Source organism: Mytilus galloprovincialis, chromosome 1 (assembly GCF_965363235.1).
Source record: "Mytilus galloprovincialis chromosome 1, xbMytGall1.hap1.1, whole genome shotgun sequence".
In the NCBI taxonomy this organism is placed as follows: Eukaryota; Metazoa; Mollusca; class Bivalvia; order Mytilida; family Mytilidae; genus Mytilus; species Mytilus galloprovincialis.
The window spans coordinates 65,883,234-65,911,063 of NC_134838.1; the positions used below are offsets into that span (position 1 = coordinate 65,883,234).

Sequence of the window (27,830 nt, forward strand, 5' to 3'; positions counted from 1 at the left end):
AAGTGTTGACCGTATTTAATCTTGTCCACTTTTAAGTATGTCACAGTATAAATTGTTAGTTCGGTCTGCTAAACAAGTTGTCACAGTGCGCAACAATGGCGCAAAAGTGGTGTGCGGAAAAGACATGCAAGCAGTTGATATCATAGATGGGGATGACAATGATGGCGTCAATATTCTTATCAGCAAGTATGTACTGTATGAAACACACAAACAACGCGTGTCTTGTAATGATTTGTTATCTATCAAGAAATATTAAATATATAAATAAATTGATTTTTTTCTATATATAGAAATTTGGTTTCCCCCATTTAAGAATAAAAAGCCAAACTGCATGCCACTGATGATCTGCATAAAGTCATTTGATGTCAAATTTGCTGGCTAAAAGCTAAATAAGAAAAACTGCACCATACGACTAAATCATTTTTCTAGGACTGTGCCAATTTTTAGCCGTATACCCTGATGTGAAATTAAACACTTTTAATAATCGAATTTTTCCTATTCCGTCACCGCACTAATTCAAGATGCGTGTAAATATTATTTGTATGTATTAAATTACGTTTCATGTTTCTTGGAAAGAGACTAATTAAAGATATTGGACATTCTAGTAATGCATTTTTAATTCAAACCAAACATATATGTAAGACTCAAATCTATGGCAGATTCCTAATCTATGGTAATTTTGACGTCACGCCATCCTAAATCTATGGCAGATTTTTTACAATCCTAATCTATGGCGGATTTTTATTGTTTCCAAATCTATGGCAATTTATTTTGTAAATGGAAAACAATGCAGTATATTTTCGACCAATGACTTGTCTTAAGAAAGAGGAAATATACGACAACGGGAACATGTCTTTAAACATTTGTGAAATAAACATTCCATAATGGTCAACCAAAAAAGTCATAAATTATAAATTCATAAACCTTAGTACAGACTTCAAGATGAAATGATGTGCTCTGTAAAAAATAAACATTTTTTTAATCTGTGCATGGCATCTGTTTAATGTGGATTTAAAAAGCGGTGCCCTTATTCATCGCGGGCATTGACTGCATGGTACAGCACATCTTGTCCCTCTTCGGAAAAGTAGGTCTCATCTTCATTTAAACCACCGGCAAATTTTTGTCAGGAAAATAACTTCATCTTGAATGGTGTTCAAATCTATTGGTTCCGCCATCGTTAGCGGCGGCGAAGACGTAATATGACGTTATTCAATTGTGACTTTATATGTTACTCTCTCCCCCAGATCTGCCATAGATTCGGAGAAAATAAAAATCTGCCATAGATTTGGAGAAAATAAAAATCTGCCATAGATTTGATTTGTTTGGCGTTTGTAACGTCACATTTACCATAGATTAGGAATCTGCCATAGATTTGGAACCCGCCATAGATTTGAGTCCTACATATATAACATTTATAAGGAAAAGTGGTTTATAAATAAAGCCACCAATGTTCAAATGTCATAAATCGATTGCGAGAAAAAAAATCCGGGCTACAAACCGAAACCTAGGCCGAAACACATCAACTATATAAGGAAAACATCGAAACAACAGACACACTGAATTCGAAGTGTAACATTCGAAACAAACAAACAAACAAACAAACAAACGACAATACAACACACAGAGAAACAAATATAATTGCCAATGAGACAACTTTTCTTGATCAAGCCAACAATTCTACCCGTTGACTTTTAACCTAAACGTAGCATTCGTATTAAATGTAGCTTTATTCTTTTTTTTTTTTTTTTTTTTAACTCGGATGATTTGAGTTCGACCTATATTGTATATTGTTGATGTACATGTATGTACTTTAAATCGGTATTGCATAGGATTGTATTTAATGTCAGCATGATACATTTAGTATGAAACTTTAGCAATTCAGCAGCAAAACTTATGACAAGTTTTAATTTAAAATAGATCTGGCAAAATTGAGTTTGTGGGAAAAAATTCAAAGTTTGAAGAAAAGTATAAAAACCTTACAGTTGATGTTGAAATCGACGCTACCGGAAAATGTGTTATTCCAGGTGAGCATTAATGTTAACCATTTACATCTAGTACTAAAATATTATATATGTAAGCAATTTAGGTTACCATATGGCATTCTACAATGAGCAAAACCCATATCATATAGTAAGAAGCTTTCAAAGGCCCGATATAACAAAATCTAAAACAATTTAAAAAAAATCAAGTGAACCAATTATTATAAACAAAAAAACGAATATAAGAGACAGCAACAAATGCTAACCACTGAATTGAAGACTTCTGACTTGGGACAGACACAAATTGCCGATTTGAAAGTATGGATTACTTTGTAGGTACCTTCATCCGTAATTCAAAATCTTCTTACTGCATTTCATTGATTTACATCAGCAGGATTTTCAACACCTTTGCTAAAACTACTTATTGTTTTCTTAATTCATTTTTCTTGTCCTGGATATGCATAAAATATTTGCCACTGGACAAATAGTATATTACAAGCAATCAATCGATCGACCTTCATATCTAAGATAATCATTGCAAATAAGCTTTAAATGTACACAGAGCGTAGAACTCACCAGACTGTGTGCATCAGATTTAACGTCCATATTCTGACAGGACGTGGCCTTAAATTTAAATCCATATTGGACGACCCACTGTGGCAATGGTTTAACTGCCGATCGGAAAACTAAGGTCACCATATTTCTATACCCAGGTATCATTTGGATCAACGTACTTTGAGAAACTGAAATGTTGAAATCAATCTTAGTCGTAATTTACCACACGAGGAATGCTTGAATTATGATAAAAGAAATTGCCATTCGTTTCTTCATCCAGGTATTAATAATGAAAGTAAACCAGAAGTGATTATATAAGCATCAGATGCAGCTAATAAATCCTTCCGTCCAACTTATATATTAATATGTATATATCGTCTAATATTTTTTTTTTTAAGTTAACTCTTTGTTAAATATGTACTCATTTCAGAATGTAGCACCACGTATAATTGATTAAATTGGATCTTATTCGTTTATAATATTTTCTAGGATTGGTGGATGCCCATACTCATCCGGTATGGGCTGGTGATAGAGTACACGAGTTTGCTATGAAGGTAACTTTTAATACTTTTCCTATTTTTAAATTAAATTCAAAGTTCTGAAGGTTAGCAATCTGGTGTTTTTTCGTTTATAGTTTTTCAAAAAACTAAGGATTTTCTTATCCCAGGCATAGATTACCTTAGACGTATTTGGCATAACTTTTTGGAATTTTGGATCCTCAATGCTCTTCAACTTTGTACTTGTTTGGCTTTATAAATATTTTGTTATGAGCGTCACTGATGAGTCTTATGTAGACGAAACGCGCGTCTGGCGTACTAAATTATAATCCTGGTACCTTTGATAACTATTGTACGATTATCAGGAGGTTAGTTTTCCCGTCTGAATTGTTCAAGTTCTATTTATCATGGTGAGGTCCTCATAGCTTTTTATGCGGCACGAATATTTCCTCATTGTTGAAGGTCGTACGGTGACCTTACATATATGTCATTTGGTTTCTTATATATCATACTTCGGTGGGAAAGCACGAGAATGTAAACAGAGGGCACTGGACGGCTTCTGACAATGGGCAAAAACTGTATCGAATAGTAAACCCGATATGATAAATGTAAAACAATTCAAACGCGAAAACAACCGTCCTGCTTTATTTACAAAACAATACCGTTCAGACTCCAGACATGGACCAGACACAAGTATGCCAAATACTGTGTGTTTTCTTTATTTTTTTATTGACACAATATTGGTAGAAATATTTGTTTATTATAGCTCGCAGGTGCGACATACATGGATGTCCATAAAGCAGGAGGTGGTATTAACTTTACAGTCGAACACACCCGTGCTGCATCAGAAGACCTGCTCTATAAAGGTCTGAAACAGAGGTTACTGAATATGATGAGTACAGGAACCACGACAGTAGAATGTAAAAGTGGATATGGATTAGAAGTTGACACAGAGGTTAAAATGTTAAAGGTCATTGACAGAGCAAGCAAGGAAATTCCAATCACAATATCGTCAACATTTCTTGGTGCACATTCAGTTCCAAGGTATTTGATATTTACATGAAAATTTATTCTACTTTTTGTAAAATTTTAAAAACTAACATCACGATAGTTTTGATATTGAGGTTATATAGCCCGCAAGAGTAGCAGGGGAATAGAAATGTGGTCACTTTGGTATTTTTCCGAACGGAATTAATACACTGGTCAAAGTTATGCGTCTGTTTGGCAAAGCGGGATGTTCAAGTACAAAGCCACGTCCTGTCAGAATGGGGACGTTAAATCTAATGCTTCGAGTAAAGAGAGTTCAACGTTTTCTATACGTTAAAAAAACCTTGCTTAAAATCCCTGAGGGGGATGTAGGTGTCCTCTTGCTACCGAAATATCAGTTCCTGTCTTATATTCCCTCATTTTCCAGGGGCAGTCCCGATTTCCCCAACCTTCATCCCAGACGGTCCCTATTACAGAACATACCTTATGTCTTAATTGTTGATTTGTTCTCGTCTTGATCACTCGTAAAATATTTGCAACTGGACGTTTAGCAACCAATAATCAATCATGAGGTTACAGACAATTTTTAGAGAGAAAAAAATACAATGTATAAGCGTCAGGTTATAATGAAGTCGTAAAACCGTCATACATGTAAATATCTTTTGGAAGAAAAGGTCAATCTAGAACTTGTGAAAAAGTATGTGTGAAACTTAATACATATGACAGTCAATGACAGGTGTTAACTGACACGTGAATGATGTTAATGGTTGTTTCTAGAAATCGGCTGAAAATTACATAAGATGAAAAAGAGTGTTAAAAATGGTTAAAGACTTAACCATGAAGCTTGCGTGATGAAGTTTTTTTAGATTCTGTTGGAAACATATTACAACAGTTTATCATTAGAAGATAACGAAAAGTCTCATAAATACATATTCGTAAATAGGTAGGAGGTATGATATTTAACCGAATGATAAACAGTTGCAGCTTTTCACAACAAATATATTTTCAAAATCCACAACTCCAAGTTTAACCTTAAGGATTACGGTAAAAGATTAGAAAAAACTTTCTTTATGTAGTAAATTTTATAAATAAGATAATAAGACTTCAATTTTACATGAATATTATGACAAAGAAAAGAAATTCGCAAATAAGTGTCCTTTAATTTTGAATAATCTCGGTATATATATATATTTTATTCTGAAAAACCTATGTTGATACAATGGTATACAGAAACACATAGACATACATAATAATTTTATAAGACACATGGTGAGGTATCGGCAAATAGAGAAGAAAAGAATGCATATGTTTGAAGGCTTACATTTTATCAAGGAGAATCCATTTTTGTATTTATGATTCTAATGAGCTTACACAGCTTTTTAAGTTTTGATTGTTTTGAAAAATTCATAACTGCTTTAAACTTTAGAGTATTAATGTTGGTACAAAATTTCTCATCTATACATTCTTTCCTTTCTTCTGAAAAATATGTACATTCTGAAATATAGTGAAATTCATCTCCAATTTCATTTCTATTACACAAGTTACATGTTCGATTTTCTCTAGGTATGTTTTTCAATCTACCAGATTCAATTGGGAGCTTGTGATTTACGGTTCTAAATCTACAAAGAGTGAAAACGTCTTTATCGTCTAGCTTGTTGAGATAGTTCTCGAAAGCAAATTTCTTTATAAATGCAATAGTTAACCGTTTTAGGACTGTTATTAATATTTGAACTCCAAGTTTGGATAAATTGATCTCGGAGACTAGCTCTAATCGTATGTTTTAGCCAATCATAATTGTAAAAATTTTGATAAGTCCATATGTAGGAGAGACCACATTCATTAAAAATGTTCGAAATATAATTTAGCCATGCAGATCTTAAAGAGGAATCATTTTCTAATTTCAGCAGTAATTTAAACACAATGTAGCATAGTTTTTCTTGTTTGCCTTTTAATTTTCTTATCCAATATGATATCATTCTGATTTTTATATCAATATTAAGAGGGTATCGGCCGAGTTCCCCATATATAACATAGTTAGGTGTAGTAGGTTTTACATGGAGGAGGAGTTTACAAAATTTTTAATGAACTTTTTCCAGGATGTCAATATTTTCATATCCCCATATTTCACAGCCATATAAAAGAATTGGTTTAACAAGTTTGTCAAAAAAATCAAGTTGACAGCTAATAGAAAGATTATGTTTTCTTCCTTTTCGTAAGACATCGTACATTGCGTTAGTATCCTTTTCTGCCAAATGAAGTTTGCCCGTTTTAAAACTCCCAGTTCTTGAAAAATATTACCCCTAAATAATTAAAGTCATTACATGTAACAATATCGATATTTGAGTTATTGTATTTAAATATTAAATTTTTTTGTAACCTTCCTTTTGTAAAAACTACTATCTTTGTTTTTTCAACGTTCACCTTGAGTCCCCATATGTTACAATACGTATTAAATTTATCTAAGGAGATATGATCGTGTCATCAGCATAAAGTATAGCAAATAAATTCAAATACATATCTAACTTTGTTTCAATGTCTTTGCTTATTGTTTGTAGACCACATTTTCTTGGCATAGAAAATCTTCTAAGTCATTTAAAAAAAGTTAAAATAAAAAGGGTGGTATAATTTCTCCCTGTCGAACACCATTTTCGCATGGAAAAAAAATCAGATTTTTTACCATTATATAATAAACATGATTTGATATTTTGATACATATTGAAGATAATGTTGTACATTTTGTCACTTATATTACTTAAAAGCATTTTGTACCACAGAGCATCCCGTCGAACAGTGTCAAATGCCTTCTCAAAATCAACAAATGCACAAAAGAGCTTCTTCTTCTTATTTCTTAGAATTTCAAAAAATGAATGCAAAACGAACACGCAATCAGTTGTCGAATAACCTTTACGAAAACCAAATTGATTTTCCTTAATCAACACTGATCAACAATGTTTCTTCCGAAAATTTTATTAGTCTTGCATTTAAGATTGAAGTAAATAGTTTTCCAAAACAGCTAACAATTGTAATCGGGCGATAATTTTTAGGGTTGAATTTATCACCTTTATTTTTGTAAAATGGTTTAATGGTCCCAATTACCCATGATTTAGGAATTGTCCCCGATTCAAAGATAAGATTGAACAATTTGACGTAAAGTTCTATATACTGACCAAGGGAAGATTTTATGTATTCGTTGATAATTTTATCATCTGAACAGGCTTTGTTGTTTTTCAGTTTTTTAACGCACTTTAAAATTTCATCTTCAGTTATCGGCACATTAAGACGTTCATTGATGTTATTATCGACATTGCAATGAGCTTGAGAAGAGTCTTTTGCACGGGGTTATTTTATTATTCTTACAGTAATATAGATTTATTGCATGAATATTGGTGAATATTGCCCCGAGCTTTCGCGTGCAATATATACTCAAGGAGGGATAATATTCATCAATATTAATTAAAACTTTTCTTTTATTGCATGAATAAATCAAAGTTCACATGAATACGGATTCGATGAGGTCGAATTATTCATTTACGAGTAAATAATTTATCATCAATGTTTCTTAGCTTATTTTGAAAAATTGAACCATACTGGGTGCTAAAAGCGATATATTATTTCACTTTCATTAATGATTGAACAAAAAAAATCTTATTTTAGATTTTTTATATATCTCATAGCTAGTGCCCCTTTAAATACCATATAATATAATAAGAAAAGTTCAAATTAAATTGAGAATGGAAATGGGGAAATGTAAAAGGAACAACAACCCAACAAAGAGCAGAAAACAGCCGAAGGCCACCAATGGTTCTTTAACACAGCGAGAAAATCTCTCACCCGGAGTCGGGCCTCAGCTGGCCCCTAAATTTAAGTAAAGTGTGTACTAGTTAGAATGTTAGAAAGAATGTCCTTTGGAATGTCAGTCACTGCATGTACATATTAAAATATAAAAAGTTTCACTCCTTAATAAACACCAAAAGCATGACGCTAGGGTGTATGTTTTGTCTTGAAATGTGATTCCTTAATTGTACCTCATATTAACTACATGGATACAATGTTTTAGCGTAGTTCTGTTTTCGCAGAAGTCGGTATTTTGGTCAACTGTATGAGTTATTATGATTGGCTGTTTTATTAACATTAACATCCTTGTTTGCATACCATATTTTATTATAAGAGTGTCAGAATATTCAATAATGCTAAACATCTTGAAAAGTAAACAATTACAAAGTCCGTCCTTGGCCTTTGATCCCGATTTGACGGATATATTTGAAATCTTAATAGCTTTTCCTTATTTGCATACCTTATTTTATAATCAGAATGACATAATATATATGCAATAATGATGCAATCTTAAAAAAAATTGTCCGTTTTTAAGCTTTCACGGAAATAGTCCCGTGGGAAGCTAGATTGGTTTTTACTTCTGCAGACAACCGTTAGCAGCCTTAATCACCTATACATAGCCAGAAATTAGTAGTGGTTTTGCTAATTAATATTCATAATATGTAAATGAGAATTATACCACGTGATAGTACTTTGAACTGGACAGGCTTGATAGGCTTGATATCATTAAAATCTTTAAAACACGGATATTATAAGTTTCCCATCACAGAGTCCTTATTTACAATCACTTTGATATTTCCGTAAAGTTGTCAGGCGGTCAAAATCAAAACAATGAACGAAAATTTAGTGAATTTTACATGCCTACGTGAGTTTATTCTTCTTGAAATAGTGACATTTTAATTTTACGTGGGAACCTAGAGTTCAACGACTACACATACAAGGTTTGGACTTGCTTATTCTTTGGAAATTCAAGTTTCATATTTCACCCCGGCAACCTGTTTTTGTAATGACCTTGTAAGCCAATTTTCAACACGAAGTTTGCAAATTTGACGTTTCAGACATTTTAGCCTGTATTTTACACTGCAATGTTAAAAGCCTCTCGCTTCAAAGTTTAAAATAGCTCAGGAACCTGTATTTTTGCAACAACAGTCATTATGTTTCGTTTAAATGGTGTATATTGTTGTGTATATTCATTTTCTGCCCCGGCAACCTGTCTATCACTTAAATTAAAATTAAAACAGACATTTTTTCAAAATTCCCTATCATTTTAATGTAATTTCCGTGACCCGTATCCGATTTCTTTAGTATAATATTCAAATAAGCAAAGTGGCGTTGATTTCTGGATATGATACATATAACATGATTATCAGCCCAATATTTATATATACTTTTACAATTAGACTATGGTGTGTGGTACATCATTTAATTCTAATATAAAGAAGGCTGTATATACGCAGGTTTATACTGTTTTCTTATCAAGCTTTTTATTTGCTTTATTTTATTCAATTTCAAGAAAATATGAGAGCCCAAATACAATTGCACTTATTCAAAACAAGTTGTATAGCTATTTGTAATAGAAAAACAAACTAATGACATGGGGCATCCATTCATGACACAAAAATACATGCAAAGCTAAAACACACAAACAGCAAAGGAACAGCGCTTGTATTGCTGTTCTTCATCTCAAAGTCACAGCGAGGCCTTCAACACGGAGCAAAACAAGTTAAATTAATTAAACATTATTTAATTTCTGTAATTAATTACGTTTATAACATTGAACTATTTTGCTTCAGTGAACTTCATTGGCTATATTTACAGATGTTAAGCAACCGACTAATTTGTGATGGATAGATTTAAATGAATGTCAATCTTATATAAATGAAGTATAAGAAAATAACAAAGATTCAGATCAAAGTCAAATAGTTTATTAAAGTCTCACCACAAAGAACAAAGATATAAAACAAGATACATAACTATATATACATATTTACATTTACTAGTCTAAGTATAAGATAAGTAAAATATATGTATGTACTATTTTAAAAAGAACTATGTAATGCTTATAACATTATACACTAAAAATATATATATATATATAAAGACGTGGTATTATTGCGAAGGAGACCACTCTCCACCAGTGATCAAATGACGACGAAGGTAATACCCCCTTCACATACACGAATGTGTCTTACGATTCCTTACGAATGTTGTTTGTTTTATCAAATGCAAGCATTCGCAAGCAATCGTAAACCACTCGCAAGCAATCGTAAATCACTCGCAAGCAATCGTAAACCACTCTTAAACAAATCGTAGACATTCGCAGACAATCGTATCGATTCGTAAAACTATTTGGAAATTTTTGGACATGCCAAAAATTTTACACGAATGTCCACGAATCATTTCATTCGTAAAGAGCTCGCAAATCACTCGCAACAATTCGTTAATGCATCGTTAACCGATCGCAACAACTCGTAAATCATTCGCAAGAAATCGTGAACAGTTTGATTTAAGAATGTTTAACGATTCATTTACGAATAGTTGCGAGCAGTTTACGATCGCTTTGCGATGGATTAACGAATTGATACGAATTCACGCGAGTGCTTTACGAATATATCCGATTGCTTTACGAATGTATACGAATACTTTGCGACTGCTTTGCGAGTGCTTTGCGAATGTTTTACAAATAGGAATATTTAACAAATGATTTGACGATAAAATTGGGGTTTTGTTTTTATTCTAAAAGATTTAGGAAAATCTTGAATAGAGAACCTTTAAATGTATAACTATTTGTAGATTGTAGAAAATTTGTAGCTTTTTTTGAGAATGAAAAGAAATAGGTTAATCCACATTTGTTTATGTTGTTTATTTTAGGAACCAAAATTTTTAAACAAAACCAATAAAAAATGACATCGCTGAAAAGTGTAATATGCAAACGGAATCTTTTGCCATTACTTGGCGCCTGTGCCCTTTTCAATGTACATTTAGTTGTAAATCAAATTCGAACACACTAAGGAGCAATCAATAATCATAAACCACAAAGAAGACAATGCCATGGCAAATACACAACAGGCAACACAAATAACAACATAACAAAAACTAAAAACAAAGCAACATGGACCCCAAACAAAAACAAAATGTGGTGAACTCAAGTACCCTGGAAGGGTTAGCAGCTCCTGCTTCAAGTGTGACAACCGTCGTTTAGCTTAAATGTCAAAATCATTCTGAAACTCATTTATTGATGCTTATCAAAGTTTGTGTTTAAACTCAACCTATTCTTTTTTGCGCGTGTTGGGTCGTTGCCTCTTTGACACATTCCCCGTCTTCACTCATATTCTATCCCTTAAATACCATTCCAAGTACTAGTATTGCAACAAATTTGTATTATAAAGTGTATGTCAAACAAAGTTGGAGTGAATTATTCATTATGATAGAACCTCATTCTGAGATTTTTTATAGTCCTATCTATATCTAAATTTTTATTTTTAAACATTACATCAATTAACACAATACTGATGCATTCAAAACAATCAATGTTTCTGAACCAGTCAAATCATGTTCTCTTGCCAATCTACGGCGCCTGCTTCCGAGTTGAAGTAATTTTTAAGATAGTTCCTTTGATCAATTCCAGCAGCGTTACCAAAATTTCTCTGATACCCTGGGTCTCCGTCGGTAAGTTGCGCACCTTGTCGCCATTGTCCCTCTATTAAATTATGATTGTTGTCTTCTTCGTCAGCAAACAGTTGTAGATCAGCACGTTTCCTTATCCGAAGTAAGTTATGAAGAGTAGTACAAGACACTACGATTAAATCTACTGTTTCTGGCAGTTGTTGCATAGTTCCAATCAAAATCTGAAATCTCATAGCAAGAATGCCAAAAGCATTCTCCACAATTCTACGTGCACGGGACAACCTATAGTTAAAGATGCGCTCATCGTGGTCTAAACGTTTTCTTGAATAGGGTTTCATCATCCATGATCGGAGAGGAAATGCGTCATCGCCAATAAGAAAATAAGGAATATCTGTTTCACCATTTGGAAGAGGGGAGGGAGGCGGAAGATCCAAAGTTCCATCTTCTAACATTGGTCGTAGTTCCGAGTCCCTAAATATCTGGCTATCAGATGCACTTCCGTATGAGCCCACACTCAGCCAAATAAACTTATAATCTGCATCAACTAGAGCCATCATCACTGTAGAGAAGAAATGTTTGTAGTTAAAAAATAACGACCCCGAGTTAGGCGGTTTTCTTATTCTAATGTGCTTCCCATCCAAAGCACCACAAGCGTATGGGAGGTTCCATATTCTTTCAAAGTCAGATGCTATACGCATCCAATCTTCCGTCGTAATCTCATCCGGCATGACTTCATCTTTGTATGCTAAGTAAATTGCTTCGCAGACTTTAGGCACAAAGAGTGATATGGAGTTCCGGGCAACACGAAAGGCATACATAAGATCAGCATACGTGGAACCGGTAGCCAAATGTCTGAGTGTAACGGCTAACTTCAGTCCTGGTTCAAGTGGTTCCCTGTAACGAGAAATATTTATCTAAACTTACAATGCAATTAAAAGAATATTTTTTGTCGCATAAAAGGTAAACTGGAAATGTGTCATACATTAGAATAACAAAAGACAAGACAGTTTAATATACCCACTTCCATATGAATACGAACGTTATTTGGGGCGTTACTAACACGTACTTTGTTCACTTTGTATTAAATTGAATTATTTAGAAGCAAAGTGCTTAAGGAAAATTTTTTAAAAGATTGTTTTGCTGACCTTTTTACTTAGATATGAATTTCTGAAAAAAACAGTTAGTATGGTTTTCTAAACTGACTATATCATGCGGAAAATCCAAGCCTCGTCCTTCGGCACCGTCGGATATTCATATGATATAGTCAGCATACAAAATAAAACTAACTATTATTCTTAATGTACATTTCTGTTTTATTTTGCTTGAAAATTGAAGTACTTACCTGAAAGAGGTAGAGCTTTTTCTGATTGCAGGGGTAATTCTGTCAAGTATCTCCCCAAACAATTCGGCATCAACTCTTAAAAAGTTTCTGTAACCAGACGCATCTTCCCGGTTAAGCTCATGCAGGAGTTGGTCATATTGTCCAAACAAAGTTCTTCTGATGAGCCATGGCCTGCACCAAAATCTACGTTGAGTCCGCCTCCTCCTCCTAAAACAAAGAGGAAACAGTTGTTGATTTTCTTCCTCTGCCCTCTGTGCCAGTGGAAGAAGAAGTCGAAGGAAGTTATGGAAGAGTAATAATTTATTTCTCTCGTAAGACATGTCTTGTTACTCCGAATGTTTACATGGATAATAAATGATACTGTATGGCCTACTATCTATATGAGTGCATGCATTTCCCATTGCAAAAAAAATAAACATTCGTAAAACACTCGTAACTCAATCGCAAATGTTCGTGGGCTATCGTAAACTATTCGTTAACCAATCGTAAAAACTTGGATCAGATCGTTACCATTCGTATTGTGCTCGCAAAACACTCGTATGCATTCGTTAATTGCTCGTATCTATTCGCAATGAATCGTCTACTGTTATCGTAAAAGCATCGCATTCATTCTTAGTAAATCGTAACCAATCGTAAAGCACTCGCAAATCACTCGTAAAAGTGGTTTATTCGCAAAAGATTCGTTAAAGTTTAACGAATCTTGTAAATTTTGGCGATTCGTTAGCATTCGTAAGAAACATTCGTGTATGTGAAGGGGGTATAAGCAAGAATGGGTTGCTGTACGACCTCCAATGACGAGCAAATAACCCATACCGCATAGTAGGCTATTAAAGGCCCCGAAATGACAAAGGTCAAACAAGAAAACTAACGGCCCTATTTATTTACCAAACAATAAATGAAAAAAAATAATCTGATATACAGTTTCCTGACTTGGAACATGCACATCCAGAATGTTGCGTGGTTAACCAAGTTTGCGGGTGTAATCACAATTACTGAATGCTAGTTCCTAGACAATAACAACTAATCTTATAATGTGAAAAAATAATCATGTATTCAAATAATCTATAAACATATAAAACATTATAAAGTGCAATTAATGGTATAAAAGCTGTCTTGTTTAAAAAAAAATATTAAAACACATAGAAGAACGTACGGGCAACGTAAATGTGGGTTCCATCAAGCACCACCAACATAACAATTAACAAACGAATGTAAATTAACTATGATTATTATTAGCATGTGACATTGTTGTTATGTTTTTGGAATGAACATGTTGACAATTTGCTTCTTGACCCTACCATCGTACTTTCATTTATATAATTGTCATGTTTTTTTTTAAATGTGTTATGGTTATGATTCTAATCTTTCAACAACCATGCATCCTTAACACTAACTCAGAATACTAACGATTCAGCAAAAAAAGATATACTAATACATATTTAGTGCATGGTCATTTTAATAGGCAGTAAAGGTACGTTCCACGACCGACATTTAAAGGATTTTTTCTTGAACAAAGACAAGTGTATTATAAAAACAAAAACTTATTTATTGTAGCATGCTTGACAAACAAAAAATTATACTGCCAGTTGTCACATATCTAACTTTAACCATATATTTTTTCGAAGTGAGGGATTCATGGCAGGCACTTCGGATTTATACAACCCTAAAATGAGGCTATGTAATATAGATAGTTATCAAAGGTACCAGGATTATAATTTAGTACGCCAGACGCGCGTTTCGTCTACACAAGACTCATCAGTGACGCTCATATCAAAATATTTATAAAGCCAAACAAGTACAAAGTTGAAGAGCATTGAATATACAAAATTCCAAAAAGTGGTGCCAAATACGGCTGAGGTAATCTACACCTGGGATAAGAAAATCCTTAGTTTTTCGAAAATTTTAGTTTTGTAAACAGGAAATTTAATAAATATGTAATATAGATCAGTAAGTTATACAAGAAATTATTTCTGAAGACGTAAAACGCATAACTTGAATTAGGACTGATCATAAGTGATCTTAAAATATCATAGTAAGAAACACATTTAATCTTGCTGGGAACAGTTCTGCCTTATTTTTAAAAAGATCATGTGATTCCAAAACTTCACTGAAGTTGGTTCCATGTGCATCTTGTTTACCATGTAGTTAACACTGTTCTGAACGTGTTATTCGCTATACTTGTCATTGATTGAGTTCATACCATTAATAATAATGAATTAATGATAAATATTTCGTGCACCGTAAAATAGATTTTTTTATGAATACTACCCCCTATAAGACCCTAGTATTGAAAACACAATAGGATTTTATCACTTACAAGGAAATTATATTTGAAGTATGTTTACAAGCGATCATAAACTAAAGTTATTTTTTAGAGACATTTAGATAAACGAGAAAAATCCACCTGTATGTGCAGATGTTTAAAATAATTTATAGAACATGCATTAATAGCGTAAACGGTACCAAGGATAAGCTAAGTTGATAAACGATGGCTTTCTCTGAATCCTTCAATCAAGCCCAGATTCCATTCTGCTCATCTTGTAAACTGGAAAAAATCACTGAATGGAAATGTGTGGATTGTGATAAGCAACTTTGTTATGAGTGCAAAAGGTTTCATCTGTGGGAAGTTGATTGTACTTCACATAACGTAGTGTGTATTAGGCCTGCATTAGCAGAAGGATTAAGTGATCTGCCAGAACTTGCTAAAACCAGTTGCACTAAACATGCAGAATTCGGTTATACAAACTATTGTTTGAATTGTAGGCAACTTATGTGTCCAGAATGTATAGTGTTAGGCTCAATACATTCCAAGCATGAAAACATAACAATAGTTAAGTGCCGTGAGAAAAGTTTGAGAGATCTTGAACATTTGAAGACGAACATTGAAAGTAGAGTCCTTCCAAATATTGAGGATAAAATTATATCATTAACTGGACTAGATATTGCTTTTGAAGAACGGCATGAGAACGAAAGGAAAAAAATAGCGAAGCAAGCAGAAAAATTGAAAGAACAAATAACAGAATGTACAAATATGCAACTCTTGTATTTAGAGAAATTTTGGAAAAAGAACAAAGATATCATAGAAAAAGAAAAATCGCAGCTTATAAAAATACAGAAAGAATTAAGGAACGAAATCAAAAATATAAAGTCCATCAGAATGAAAAATATCGAAGAGATAGTACACGAGACTGCAGACATTACAAGTCGTATATATAGCAAACAAAACAGTAATCCACCAGTCAGCTTTCCACAAGATATTATCAAGTTTCACCCTAAAAACAATAATACAACTGACATCAGTACGATTATGGGAGGTTTTGAGAACCACAATATGGCAAGTGAGGTGAAAGGTCGGATTCGTTCATACCAGTTAATACAACAGATCAAACAAAATTCTTCACTGGCGATTGACAGAGATGAAACAATATATATCGCCGACGATGATTGTGTTTCTATTGAACAGACACCCAATAAAAAGCCCAAAATTATAAGAGTAAAACATGGTATTTTAGATATTGCTAAATTGGACTTATCACACCTGCTTTTTATATCAAGGGAAGACCATCATGTTATGACAAAAAGTGAAAGTGGTGAAACCAAATCATTTTACAGACTTCGAAACAGCAATAATATAGCATTAGCCCTTTGTGTCTGTGGAGACGAAAGAGTATTATTGCTTTACGCTAAGGAAGTTCCCTCCCCAAAACGTAAGAGTGAGTGCCAAATAAAACTTAAAATTGATATGTTGTCACACAATGGAACATTAATGAAAATAATAAAATTCAATTATCCGTCGCAGTGGAATACATTTTCAACAAGCAGATTTAGAATGAGACAGAATATTAATGGACATCTATGTATCTTTTGTGAAGAACATGGCGAAGTAGCTGACATGAGTCTGGACGGAACGGTAAACTGGAAATACAAAAACTACTTAGCATGTGATATAGAGACCACGCCTATTGGCAATATTATTGTTTTGGAAAGATATTCAAATGAGTTGAAAATTCTTAACTCTGGTGGAGAACTATTACAAGCAATGCAATTAGACTTATCAAAACCAGAAACAAACAGTATATGTTTTAAAAATGGCAAAGAATTTGTGATCATTAGCAGAGAAGAAATGTTTATTTTAGAGCTATCTTTTCCAATATAACAGTGCTTTTGTCTATTTTCAATTGATTGTACAGTGATAAAATTTTCATATTTGTTAAATGCTTACTCAGGTTAAGTTTTACATTCACAAAAAAGTTCAAAGGATTGGTTTCTTAGGATCTGAATGAGGTTTTGATAGGTTAACACTAATAGGTATTATTTTTTTCGGTTAACTTGCAAGAAATGGAATTCTTAAATATGTATCCAAAAGAAATATAAATTGAAAATATAATTTTAATTAGATCTAAACAAACACTTTGTTGATAGTTGTCTCATTGGCAATCATACCACATCTTCTTTTTTATATACTAACTCTGGTGGGAAAATTACCAATAATCAAGACACTAATTATTTCAAAGTTAAATCATCTGTTTTAAAATTAAAAGCATCATATTATAATACTCCTAAACAACTTATTAGTTCAATATATCCATTTATTTTGGAAAACACGCCTGACAAGATGAAAAGATAAATTTTATTGCTGGGTCATAAATTCCTTATGTAGTTACTAAAGTGTCATTTTTGTCGCAATGTAAAGCTTTTAAGGGGGTAGACCTTGGTTCAGGGAGATAACTCTTTAAATCAGTTAAGCGTTTGTAAAAGTCAAGTTCGTCAATGTTTTTTAAGCATTTACCTGAAACAGATTGAAAATAATCTATGTAACCTAGAAGCTTAGAATATATTTTTTAAAATGGTTGACACAAACGTACTGATGATTTTAAGAGTTATTTCCCTTAACCTAGGTCTAACTCCTTAAATTTTATTCCAATTTTGAACCATCGTTGTTGTATTATTCTTCTCCATTTCATAATTTTTTGTCCACCACAATTACACAGAATAACTACTAACGAAAGCCTGTGAATTGAATCAGGTTTACCGTTGTGACAAATCTATCACTTTTATAGAATTTTAAAATAAAACTATCCAGAATATAATATGTTAAAATATAAATGTAAACTGTCACCTTTGTCATAATTTTGCTTGAACACAGCCACTATAGATTGATTAGTTAAATGATAATGCCAAGTGACATTTTTATATGCATCTTATAGACGAGAACATATTAACAATTAATACAGTAGATAGGTTTTGCAAACTGAGATGACATAGATAAAGGTCGGGTAAACAATGATATACTGAGTGCCAATGGAAACGCAACACTTGGTTTTTCTAAAATAAAATTTATATTAGAAATGATAAATAATCTTTCAAAATAAATTATTCTTGAAAATTAACAATTTTAACAATAGATCGATATCATACAAAAATGTTTCATTGTCATCTTTCGAGCTCAATAGGTAAACGAAACATCCAATGTCGAATCATCAAATCACAGTCCTAACAAAAAATGTTACAACCCCGTGGTGCAGCGCAATCTCGACAGCGCCGTTGAATTGATCATCCCGGACGTTTAATGTTATCCCGAGGAATGTTATGCCACTTGTCCCGCAAAGCAAACTCAAACTGACTTTATGATATTGGTGGTGGTTTTCATCGTCTAAACTATGTCAAATCTGATGCAAAATTTGCTCGATCGGACCAAAATCCGGCGAAAAGCAGGACTTTTGGCCAAGGCGGATGCCAAATGTCTATGTAACCACCACTGACGGTTTTTGGTACATAACGAAGGATTTTTGGTCTACAGAATTCGATGTTTACGCCAGACGGATGTTTAGATGTTGCTAAGAAAAGACGGTGGTGCTCTTTAACAATTTCTGCGTAAATGGTGCTTTGCTGAAATTGATCCAAAGGTTCTACTGTGACCACCATTGAACTCTCGTGACCTTTGGACAGCCATCAGAGTCGATATCGGATATGTTTAAGACCAAATGCATCGGTTTTGCTAAGCGTTTCTTGCTTTTTATACCCCAGGATGTGGCTTATCATTAAATGATCCATTTTGGTTGAATTTGTGGATGATTTGGGTTATTGTAGAGGCTACAACTTCCTTCTCGTAATTGTATGCTGTGAAAGACTTCATTGGATCATGCCCAAAACTGCATGTCGCTGGTTGTCAGAAAGTCCTGGCATTTACTCAGATGTTTATTGCAGTTTGTTAACAATAAGGGCAGGAAAATTCATGACATTAGCCAAGCTTTAAATGACAAAGTCGTGAAAGTGGTGCGTATGTTAAAAAGCGGTGAACTCGGTGAATGTCCTTTCAAAATAACCCTTACTTCGCATTTGTTCCAAAAATCACTCAACCGTTACATTGTCGACAATTGTCTTAAAAATCATTTTCAACCAACTATACAAAGTTCTAATATAAAAAAATAAAAATTATTAGATTTTTTGAAAAAACAAAAGTGTTGCGTTTTCATTGGCACTCAGTATATAAAAAAATACCATTTTGATACGGTAATCAACTAAGAGCGGGAAATTCGGGTAGTTGAAGTTCTAACCAATTGTCAAGAATTACTTATCTAGTGTCGGTATATATTGTTTTCTGTTCCCATTCTTATAGTTATCGGTACCAACAATAAAACTAGATGAAGACAATCGTTTGGCTCTTTTAAGTTAAAAAAAAAAAAAGCTTCTAAATTTGGGTACGAATGCAGATTTCAAATTTTAATCAAAATAAGCACTAACAATCATGGATAAAAAAAACAATGCTCTAAAGAGATTATCTCTTTGACATAGTACTAATGAGAGATGTAACCCCAAATGGCGATTTTTACCATCAATCTCTCAAGGGAAACTAACAATGTCTAGTTTTGAGTTGGGACCTTGATTTCTTTAATATTTCTTAATTAATCAACGATTAGGGAAAACCTGTGGTACGTTAGGACAAAATAACACAAAAAGAATAAGCAATTCCAGAACTCGATATTATGATGAAGAAATTTTCATCTCTATGGGAGATTTCACAATACTAGTTCAATACAAGGTTAATAACGGCAACTTAACACAACACTTATACAACTAGTTTAAAGAAAATAAATTAAAAAAAATTAAGGTTTCTCTCTTAACAAGCTAAGCTATATAAACTTTAGTGGGCCTCAATATATGAGTCTTGCATCTTTAGCTATAAATCCTTATGCCATTTAAAGTTTTATTAGTTTACATTTCAAACTGAAAGTCTTTTGTGTACTTAAAAGTGTCTAATTAAATATGAAGTAATGAATTACGACTTTTTATTTCTCAAATACGAACCCATTACAATTTCACTATAGAAACACTATACGTTGAACTTGACCGTTTTTTACTAACCAATAAACTGAAGTTATATTGTTATTATTTTTATTCTTAAGAACACCAAGATAGCGAATGATCTATGATTGTTACCTTGTCTCGACTCTCCCTTATCGGTTAACAAGATTTGATCATCGGTAAAGTACTATCTCTCCATGTGTTGACATTTGAATGACAAAACAGTAGTTGTATTTCAAACTTTTTGACAACGGAAAGTATTTTGGTATTATAAAAAGGCATTGTTCATGTATTGAATTATAAGATTTACTATAATATATATAATATAAAATAAAAACTATATTTGATTAACTATCATTAAGTAAAGTTATCTTTAATATTATAATGTATGTTTTAAGGGCCTTTAAAAAATCTATCTGTATATAAGTATACTGAGGTTTTTGAACAAGTGGCTTTGAGAAGCTTAGTTGAGTAAAGATCGTCATGGCTTCCTATGAATCATTACAAAAAGCTCAAATTCCGCTCTGCTCATTCTGTAAACTAGAAAAGAAAACAGAATGGAAATGTATAGATTGCGATAAGTATCTCTGTTATGAGTGCAAAATGTTTCATCTGTGGAATATTAATTGGAGTGAACATAAAATATTATGGACCAGGTCTTCAATTACAGAGGGATTAAGTGATAGTGCAGAACTTGTTGAAATTTGTTGCACTAAACATGAAAACTATTACAATACGAACTATTGTTTGCGTTGTAAGCAACTTGTTTGTCCAGAATGTATAGCTTTAGGTTCGCTCCATTTCCAACACGACAACGTAACAATATATAAGTGTCATGAACAGAGTTTGAAAGAACTTGAAAATTTTAGGAAAACAATTGAAAATGAAGTGTTTCCAAATATTAAGAAAAAAATGGAATCATTAATATCATTTGACATTACCTGTGAAGAAAAATATGAAACTGAAAGAAAAAAAATTGAAGAGCAAGGGGAAAAGTTGAAAGCCCTTATTTCGATATGTACAAGTAACGTACTCGAGTCTTTAGGAAATGTTTTGATCAGGAACAGAAATCTAATAAGAGAAGAAATATCACAGCTTGAACAAAAACAGAAAGAGTTGAAAAATGAAATTAAAAATATAAATGTAACAAGAATGAATGATAACATTAGGGAAATATTACGTGAGGTTGTAAACATTTCAAGTTGCATTCAAAAGAACAGTGATATATCAGTTTATTTTCCTCGAGAGATAACCACTTTTTATCCGGTAAACACCACATCAGCCGACATCAATGCTGTTATAGGATGTTTAGAGTATCACAATATAGCAACTGAAGTGCATATTAGACATCCTATTTATTCTTATAAAATAGCTCAACAAATTAGTGATAATAGCTCATTAGCGGTTGCTAAAGATGGAACCATATATGTTTCCGATCATTTTGTTTCTATTGAATTGAAACCTAATGAAAAACCTAAAAGAAATAGAGATCAATTTAATATTTTAGATTTGGCTACATCGGAACAATCAGAACTGCTATTTCTTACAAGTGGAGACAATTGTGTTTGGATAGAAAGTGACAGTGCTGACGTTATGGCTGTTTACTCACTTCCTAACAGCAAAAATGTAGCTGTAGCTCTTAGTGTTTGTGAAAATGGCAAAGTAATGGTTCTTTACGTCAAAGAGGTCCCATCATCCACATTCAAAAGCGAATTTTCAGTAAAACTTAGAATTGATATAATCTCAAAAAATGGAATATTGATAAAAACAATTAAATGTAAGTTTCCTTACAAATGGAATACATCTTCAATAAACAGATTTAGAATGAAAGAGAATACTAATCGACATATTTGTATCTTGTGTGTAGAACAAGACGAAGTTTTAGATTTGAGTAAAGACGGAAAGGTCAATTGGAAATACTCGATGTGTCAGGTAAACGATATTGTGACAACATCGGTCGGCAATATTATCGTATCAGGAAGATACTGTAAAACATTGAGAGTTCTAAGCTGTGACGGAAAACTACTAACAACAATACAACTTAACTTTAGAAGACCCGAAACATACAATGTATGTTCGAAAAACTGTAGAGAACTTGTCATCGTTAGCAGAAAGGAACTTTTTATTCTAGAGCTATCTTTTCCAATATGACAATAGCTAGTCTATTTAAGGACGCATCTCTTAAACTATAACATCTAGTTATACACACTGTGATATATATATCGTTTGATGCTCCATCAATTTAGTTACTTGTTAGCTCTCAAAAATATAAATTGAAGCCTTTTGTCATTGCCTCCTCTGGTCGTTTGTTCCTGCATTTATCAGTTCCGTCTAAAACAGGAGATGATAAAATACTGCCTTGGCAAATATCCATCTACTTTGATATTTAAGAATTATAGTGTTTAAACCCGTTTGTATTCATAATGTATAGTAGACGCTTATCTTTTGTTGGCTGAAAGACTAATCACTTGATTTTGTTTTACACTTTGTATGAAAACAACCCAATGTTATAGAATGAGATGCGTCCACCTAATTTATCAACAATGCGCATTGTCTTGAATTTCTTGCAAAACGTTTTGTATATTTTATTGATTAAAAATGAAATGCACTGTTAATTTTATATATTACTAGTAATCTCTTACTACTTTTAAAACAATACCTTTTCTTTTGTTCATACTAATGATTATTCTTTTAAAAACGCAAATTGTGTGCATATGCAAAAGTAGTCGACAATGTGGTAAAGGAAAATAGTTCGGAACACAATTGAGTAATTCGGCTTCCCAATTGTGAATTTTCATTTTTGGACCAAGAGTTCCAAATGGTGAAGTTGAGATCAACACTTTGTAAATTTTACGGACGCCATCACGGGTTGGTTGACCGTTGTGTTATATCCGTTTCATATATGATATCGGATATGTTCCTTATGTCGTAACTACAATCCAGTCCCCCTTACACAAATGTGACCAATCTAGTGAGCCTATTAACCGACTTGGTAATAACATGAGCAATACGACTGGTGCCGCGTGTTGAGCAGAAGCAGCTTACGGGTATCACCAGCACTTTTTTGTGCTGACATGAATTATCATTGATATGGTTATATTTATAAATTACCTGTTTACAAAATTTTGAAATTTTGAAATACTAAGGCTTTTCTACCTCAGGCATAGATTACCTTAGCTCTATTTGGCAACACTTTTAGGAATTTTGGTCCTCAATGCTCTTCAACTTCGTACTTTATTTGGCCTTTTTATTTAACTTTTTTTGGATTCGAGCGTCACTGATGAGTCTTTTGTAGACGAAACGCGAGTCTGGCGTATATACAAAATTTAGTCCCGGTATCTATGATGAGTTTATTTACAACCCGGGGCACCTGAGATCGCCCCCAGGTTTTGGTGGGGTTCGTGTTGCTGTTGTACCCCTATTTGTGATATGTTTACCTATTGTGTCTGTTTGTTTTGTTCACACACCGTTGTCAATGGAATTTGCTGCGACTGTCACACACGTGAAAGATTGAGCGCTTTAAAACCAGGTTTAATCAAACCATGTTCTACATCAGTCTACCTAGCCAGGAATATGACAATTGTTATCCTTTCGTTTGATGTGCTTGAGCTTTTGATTTTGTCATTTGATTAGGGACTTTTCCTCGGAGTTTAGTATTTTTGTTATTTCGCTTTATACAGAGTTAGCTCAAAGAAGGAACGTAACGAAACATTCACAAATTGAACAGCGCCAACGGAATAATTGTTCAGTGTCGTCAATGGTAGTTGAGATACAAACATTTTTTTGCGCTTATGAATGCAGAAACGAATCAATTCTGGACACAATCAAGCCTTCTTTCTAAAGTATTTCGAGAAGCATCCGTCACATATTTTAATGAAAAATATTAAATTGATACTGGCAGAACCTTTCGGAATTTTATGTTCTCAATGCTCTTCAATTTTAATTTTTTATTTGGTCTTTTTTTGGTCCACCACGCCCATATTTCTAGTTGCAGTTCTTATTTAGCACACTTCATCGCAGTCGACATTACATTTTTACTTTATTCTCGTCCTGGATAAGCATAAAATGTTTTGGCATTGGACGTTAAATTAGCAAAAATCGATCGATCAGATGCAAAGTGATTTCGTTAAGGTTATTTTATTATTACTGAATTCCATTCCAATTACCGTTTTATAATAAATCAGGACGATCGATATAGCTTCAAATGATACTTTAGGGTATAGTCTTTATATCCTGTTGGATTTTGTTTTTTTACTACAGAGGGAAAACACCAGAAGACGCAACAAATGATGTTATTTCCGTTCAGTTATCGAGGATAGTCAAACTGATGTCTGATGGTCTATTGAAAGTTGACAATATTGATGTATTTTGTGAGAAAGGAGTATTTGATGTTGATCAATCAAAAAGAATCCTAGTGGCTGGAAAAGATGCAGGTCTACAAATAAATTTTCATGGTGATGAACTCCATCCATTAGAAGGGGCTGAGGTATACATTAGGCTATACGAACGTTATACATAGGTCATCTTTTTTTGCTGTTAGCCTTAACGGGACTCTTAATGCGAAAAATTGAATGTGATAATTGTCTTTTATAGTACTTTACTTGTTTGTAGTGTATAATAGGAAGGGGGACGACACGCTTTTGGAATGTGTGATATAGGGTACAAAGGAATGGGGTCTTCGTATACGGGGGTAACATTTGGGAATGTTGGAACAAGACGATAAAAAAATTGGGATCTGGGGGGGAAAAGACCATAAGTTAGAAGTGCGAAAACATTACAAAAGAAGTGGGATTTGGGAAATGATCAGGAATCCGCGAAAAACTCTAATGAATAACTACTTTAAATACATATACCAATCAATCATGCATAAAAGAAACAGGCTTTTGAAATAAAATAGAGAACGTAAGACGATCACATTAATTGCTATGACATTTTATAGAAACAGTCGCTTGTATTGCTTTAATTCACGCTGAAGTTGCATGAATGTCTTTAGCAATAACATGAATAAACTGAATAGTGAGCATCTTAAAAGAGACCAGCATTGCCATTATACAAAGGTACCTGTCTCCGATATCCGTAACTCAATCTTATAGCCTATGTTATGTTGGAGCATTAGAATTTTATATATGTGCGGATTTTTTTTTTAAAACACACAGGACAACAAGCTTAAAAAGAAATTCCCTAAGTGGTAACATATCCATGATATACATTGTTGTAATCCGGAATTCCGACGGTTTTTGTGCAACTGCCTAAGTTTTCTAACACTATTTTTCTTTTAGATGGGTGCAGAATTGGGAGCTTTAGCAATAAGCCATCTAGAGGAAATTTCAGAACAAGGAATAAAAGCAATGGTAGAAGCTGGAAGTATTGGTGTTGTTTTACCTACAACTGCATATATACTCAGAATAAAACCACCACCTGTGAGGTTGATGATAGATTCGGGTATGGCAGTTGCTCTTGGATCCGACTATAATCCTAATGCTCACTGTTCAGCAATGGTAAGAACAACAAAAATAATTTTGAAAATTATCACTATATTAGGTTTCTTCTACAGGCTAATAATGTGAATAACAAAAATGGAAATGGAAATGTATTCATTGGACTCCAAGTACAAAATATATAAACATGCATTCCCATTTTCAATTTTATTAATAAATAACCATAAAACAGACAAATACTGTACAAAATAATATCCATGTGCACTTGGAGGCACGAAGAAACAAGGATTATAATTCCCTTTAACTAATACCTCAATGAAATGTTATTAACCACTGGGATTAAGGCTAATTGTATTAATCTGGTTAATTACTTAAATAGCATTTATCGTTTTGTCTTACCAGCCTCTGGTTATGCATTTAGCATGTGTGTTGATGCACATGTCGATGCCAGAAGCCTTAATAGCTGCTACACTCAATGCTGCTGCGGCCTTGGGATTAGCTGAAACACATGGTACAATAGAAGCTGGTAAATATGGAGACATGGTTGTCATTGATGCCAATAGGTAAACTAACTTTATACTGAAACTACTGGGTGTTATAGTACAAATGTAATAGTCTCAGCTTTACAGTTTTATTTCAAGGCAAAATGTTTATACATACATGTAAATAAAAAATACAGGGCACAGACTTTTTGCCAACATAAGCTTTTGTATCTCTTTAAATGTAGTTCGTATACTGAAGGAAACTGTTGACAAATCATGAAAAAAATTATAACCCTTTTTTAAAACTAAATTGCAGATTTATCAAAATATTGTAAAACTGGGAGTAAATAAATAATATACTGTGACTTTTTGAAGAAAACAAACCAAGAAGAATTAAAATGAGCAATCGAAAAGTAAACCAGATGAGAAAATCAAAGCCAAATGGTAACGGAAGCCTTTACAAAATGGGACAAATTGGAATCGGAATACAAAGTAAAATAACAAACATACTAAACTTCGAGGAAAATTCAAAACATAAAGTCCGTAATCAAATGGCAAAATGAAAAGCTCAAACACATCAAACGAATGGATAACAAATGAAAGCAATACAGTGATAGGAATCTTCCGTTTAAAGAGGTGGATCATTTAGTGTATAATTATTCAGTTACTTTTCAGTCGTTAAGAATACAAATGAAACAGCTCCATGCTACTATTGGATTGAACATGAAACTGTCCTTTATGAACATATCTTTTATTCAAATTTATGTTTTTGTTATTTTAATTTATTTGAAAACTTATTATTTCAGATGGGAGCATTTGATATACCAGCTTGGATCACATGATAAATTAATTGACTGTGTAATAAGACATGGTGATATAGTGTACCAGCGAGTGTGAAACATACAATTGAGCTATAATCATTATTTGTTCATTTGAAATATGAAAATGTGGTTAGGGTATTTGAAAATACATGATTTTTTTTTCAATCAAAAAGTTGTATAATATTTTGCATTAAAAAGTATGAATCAGTGAGTGTAAAATATAAAGTTTTTTTAATCCAAATTAAACGGATGTATGTCCGTCCGTACATCGTCCACATGTTGGTCTGGAAAACTCATTAACAATATCTATCAAACTTTGGTGAATTGTTTACATCTATTGATGTGAGTTCACTTTTCATTTTTATATAAAAAATATATAAATTAGTTTCTAAATAATGGGTTTTTATTCTTAAAAAAGGGTGAATTTTCTAGTTGTCTGACAATATCTAATAAATGCTTTTGGCAGTTTTCCTAAAGCGTTGGTCGTTGGTTTATTTCTATTATTTAATATAAGCCCCTTACGAAATACAAAAATGTCACAATTTGTTTGCCTTTGGGTTTGATCTCTCTTTCTTGACTATCCTGCTTAGCTTACAACTTCTGCATGGATATTAAACTTTTTTTTTTTTTTTTTCTAACATAAATTTTTCATTGACATTGTTATCGTTCACATCTAGAGGAAGAGATTCTGACTCATTTTTTAACTATGAAAATCCTCCAGTAAAAAATATATAAACATACATTTAATTTAATAAATAAAAAAAAAAAAAAAAAACAACAGGCTAATACTGTACAAAATAATATGCATGAGCACTTGGAGGCACATAGAAACAACCGAAAACTGAAGTTTGGGAAAACTAAACAGTTAAGAGAAAACTTGAAGTGAAAAACGTACAACTAAAATACCGTACTCAGAACAATTCAAAAAAGGGTAGTATATAAAAACAGACAAAAAGCAAAAAC

At 32.9% G+C, this 27,830-nt stretch overlaps 1 protein-coding gene across 1 annotated transcript; it reads left to right on the plus strand.

Moving 5' to 3' along the window:
* Window positions 1-27,075, plus strand: LOC143081866 (putative imidazolonepropionase). The gene is made up of 8 exons (XM_076257537.1): window positions 1-186; window positions 1,918-2,024; window positions 3,024-3,088; window positions 3,798-4,075; window positions 24,387-24,612; window positions 25,406-25,624; window positions 25,967-26,127; window positions 26,853-27,075. Exons 1-8 carry the CDS (start codon window positions 38-40, stop codon window positions 26,941-26,943), a joined length of 1,296 nt encoding a protein of 431 aa, XP_076113652.1. The 5' UTR covers window positions 1-37; the 3' UTR covers window positions 26,944-27,075.
* Window positions 27,076-27,830: the final 755 nt, after the last annotated feature.

Excerpts from the sequence above, each read along its gene's own strand:
- LOC143081866 (XM_076257537.1), top strand. The coding sequence starts at position 38 with ATGTCACAGTATAAATTGTTAGTTCGGTCTGCTAAACAAGTTGTCACA. Across the intron at positions 24,613-25,405 it reads ATCCATTAGAAGGGGCTGAG|ATGGGTGCAGAATTGGGAGC; the intron begins GTATACATTAGG and ends TTTTTCTTTTAG. Across the intron at positions 26,128-26,852 it reads GTTGTCATTGATGCCAATAG|ATGGGAGCATTTGATATACC; the intron begins GTAAACTAACTT and ends TTATTATTTCAG.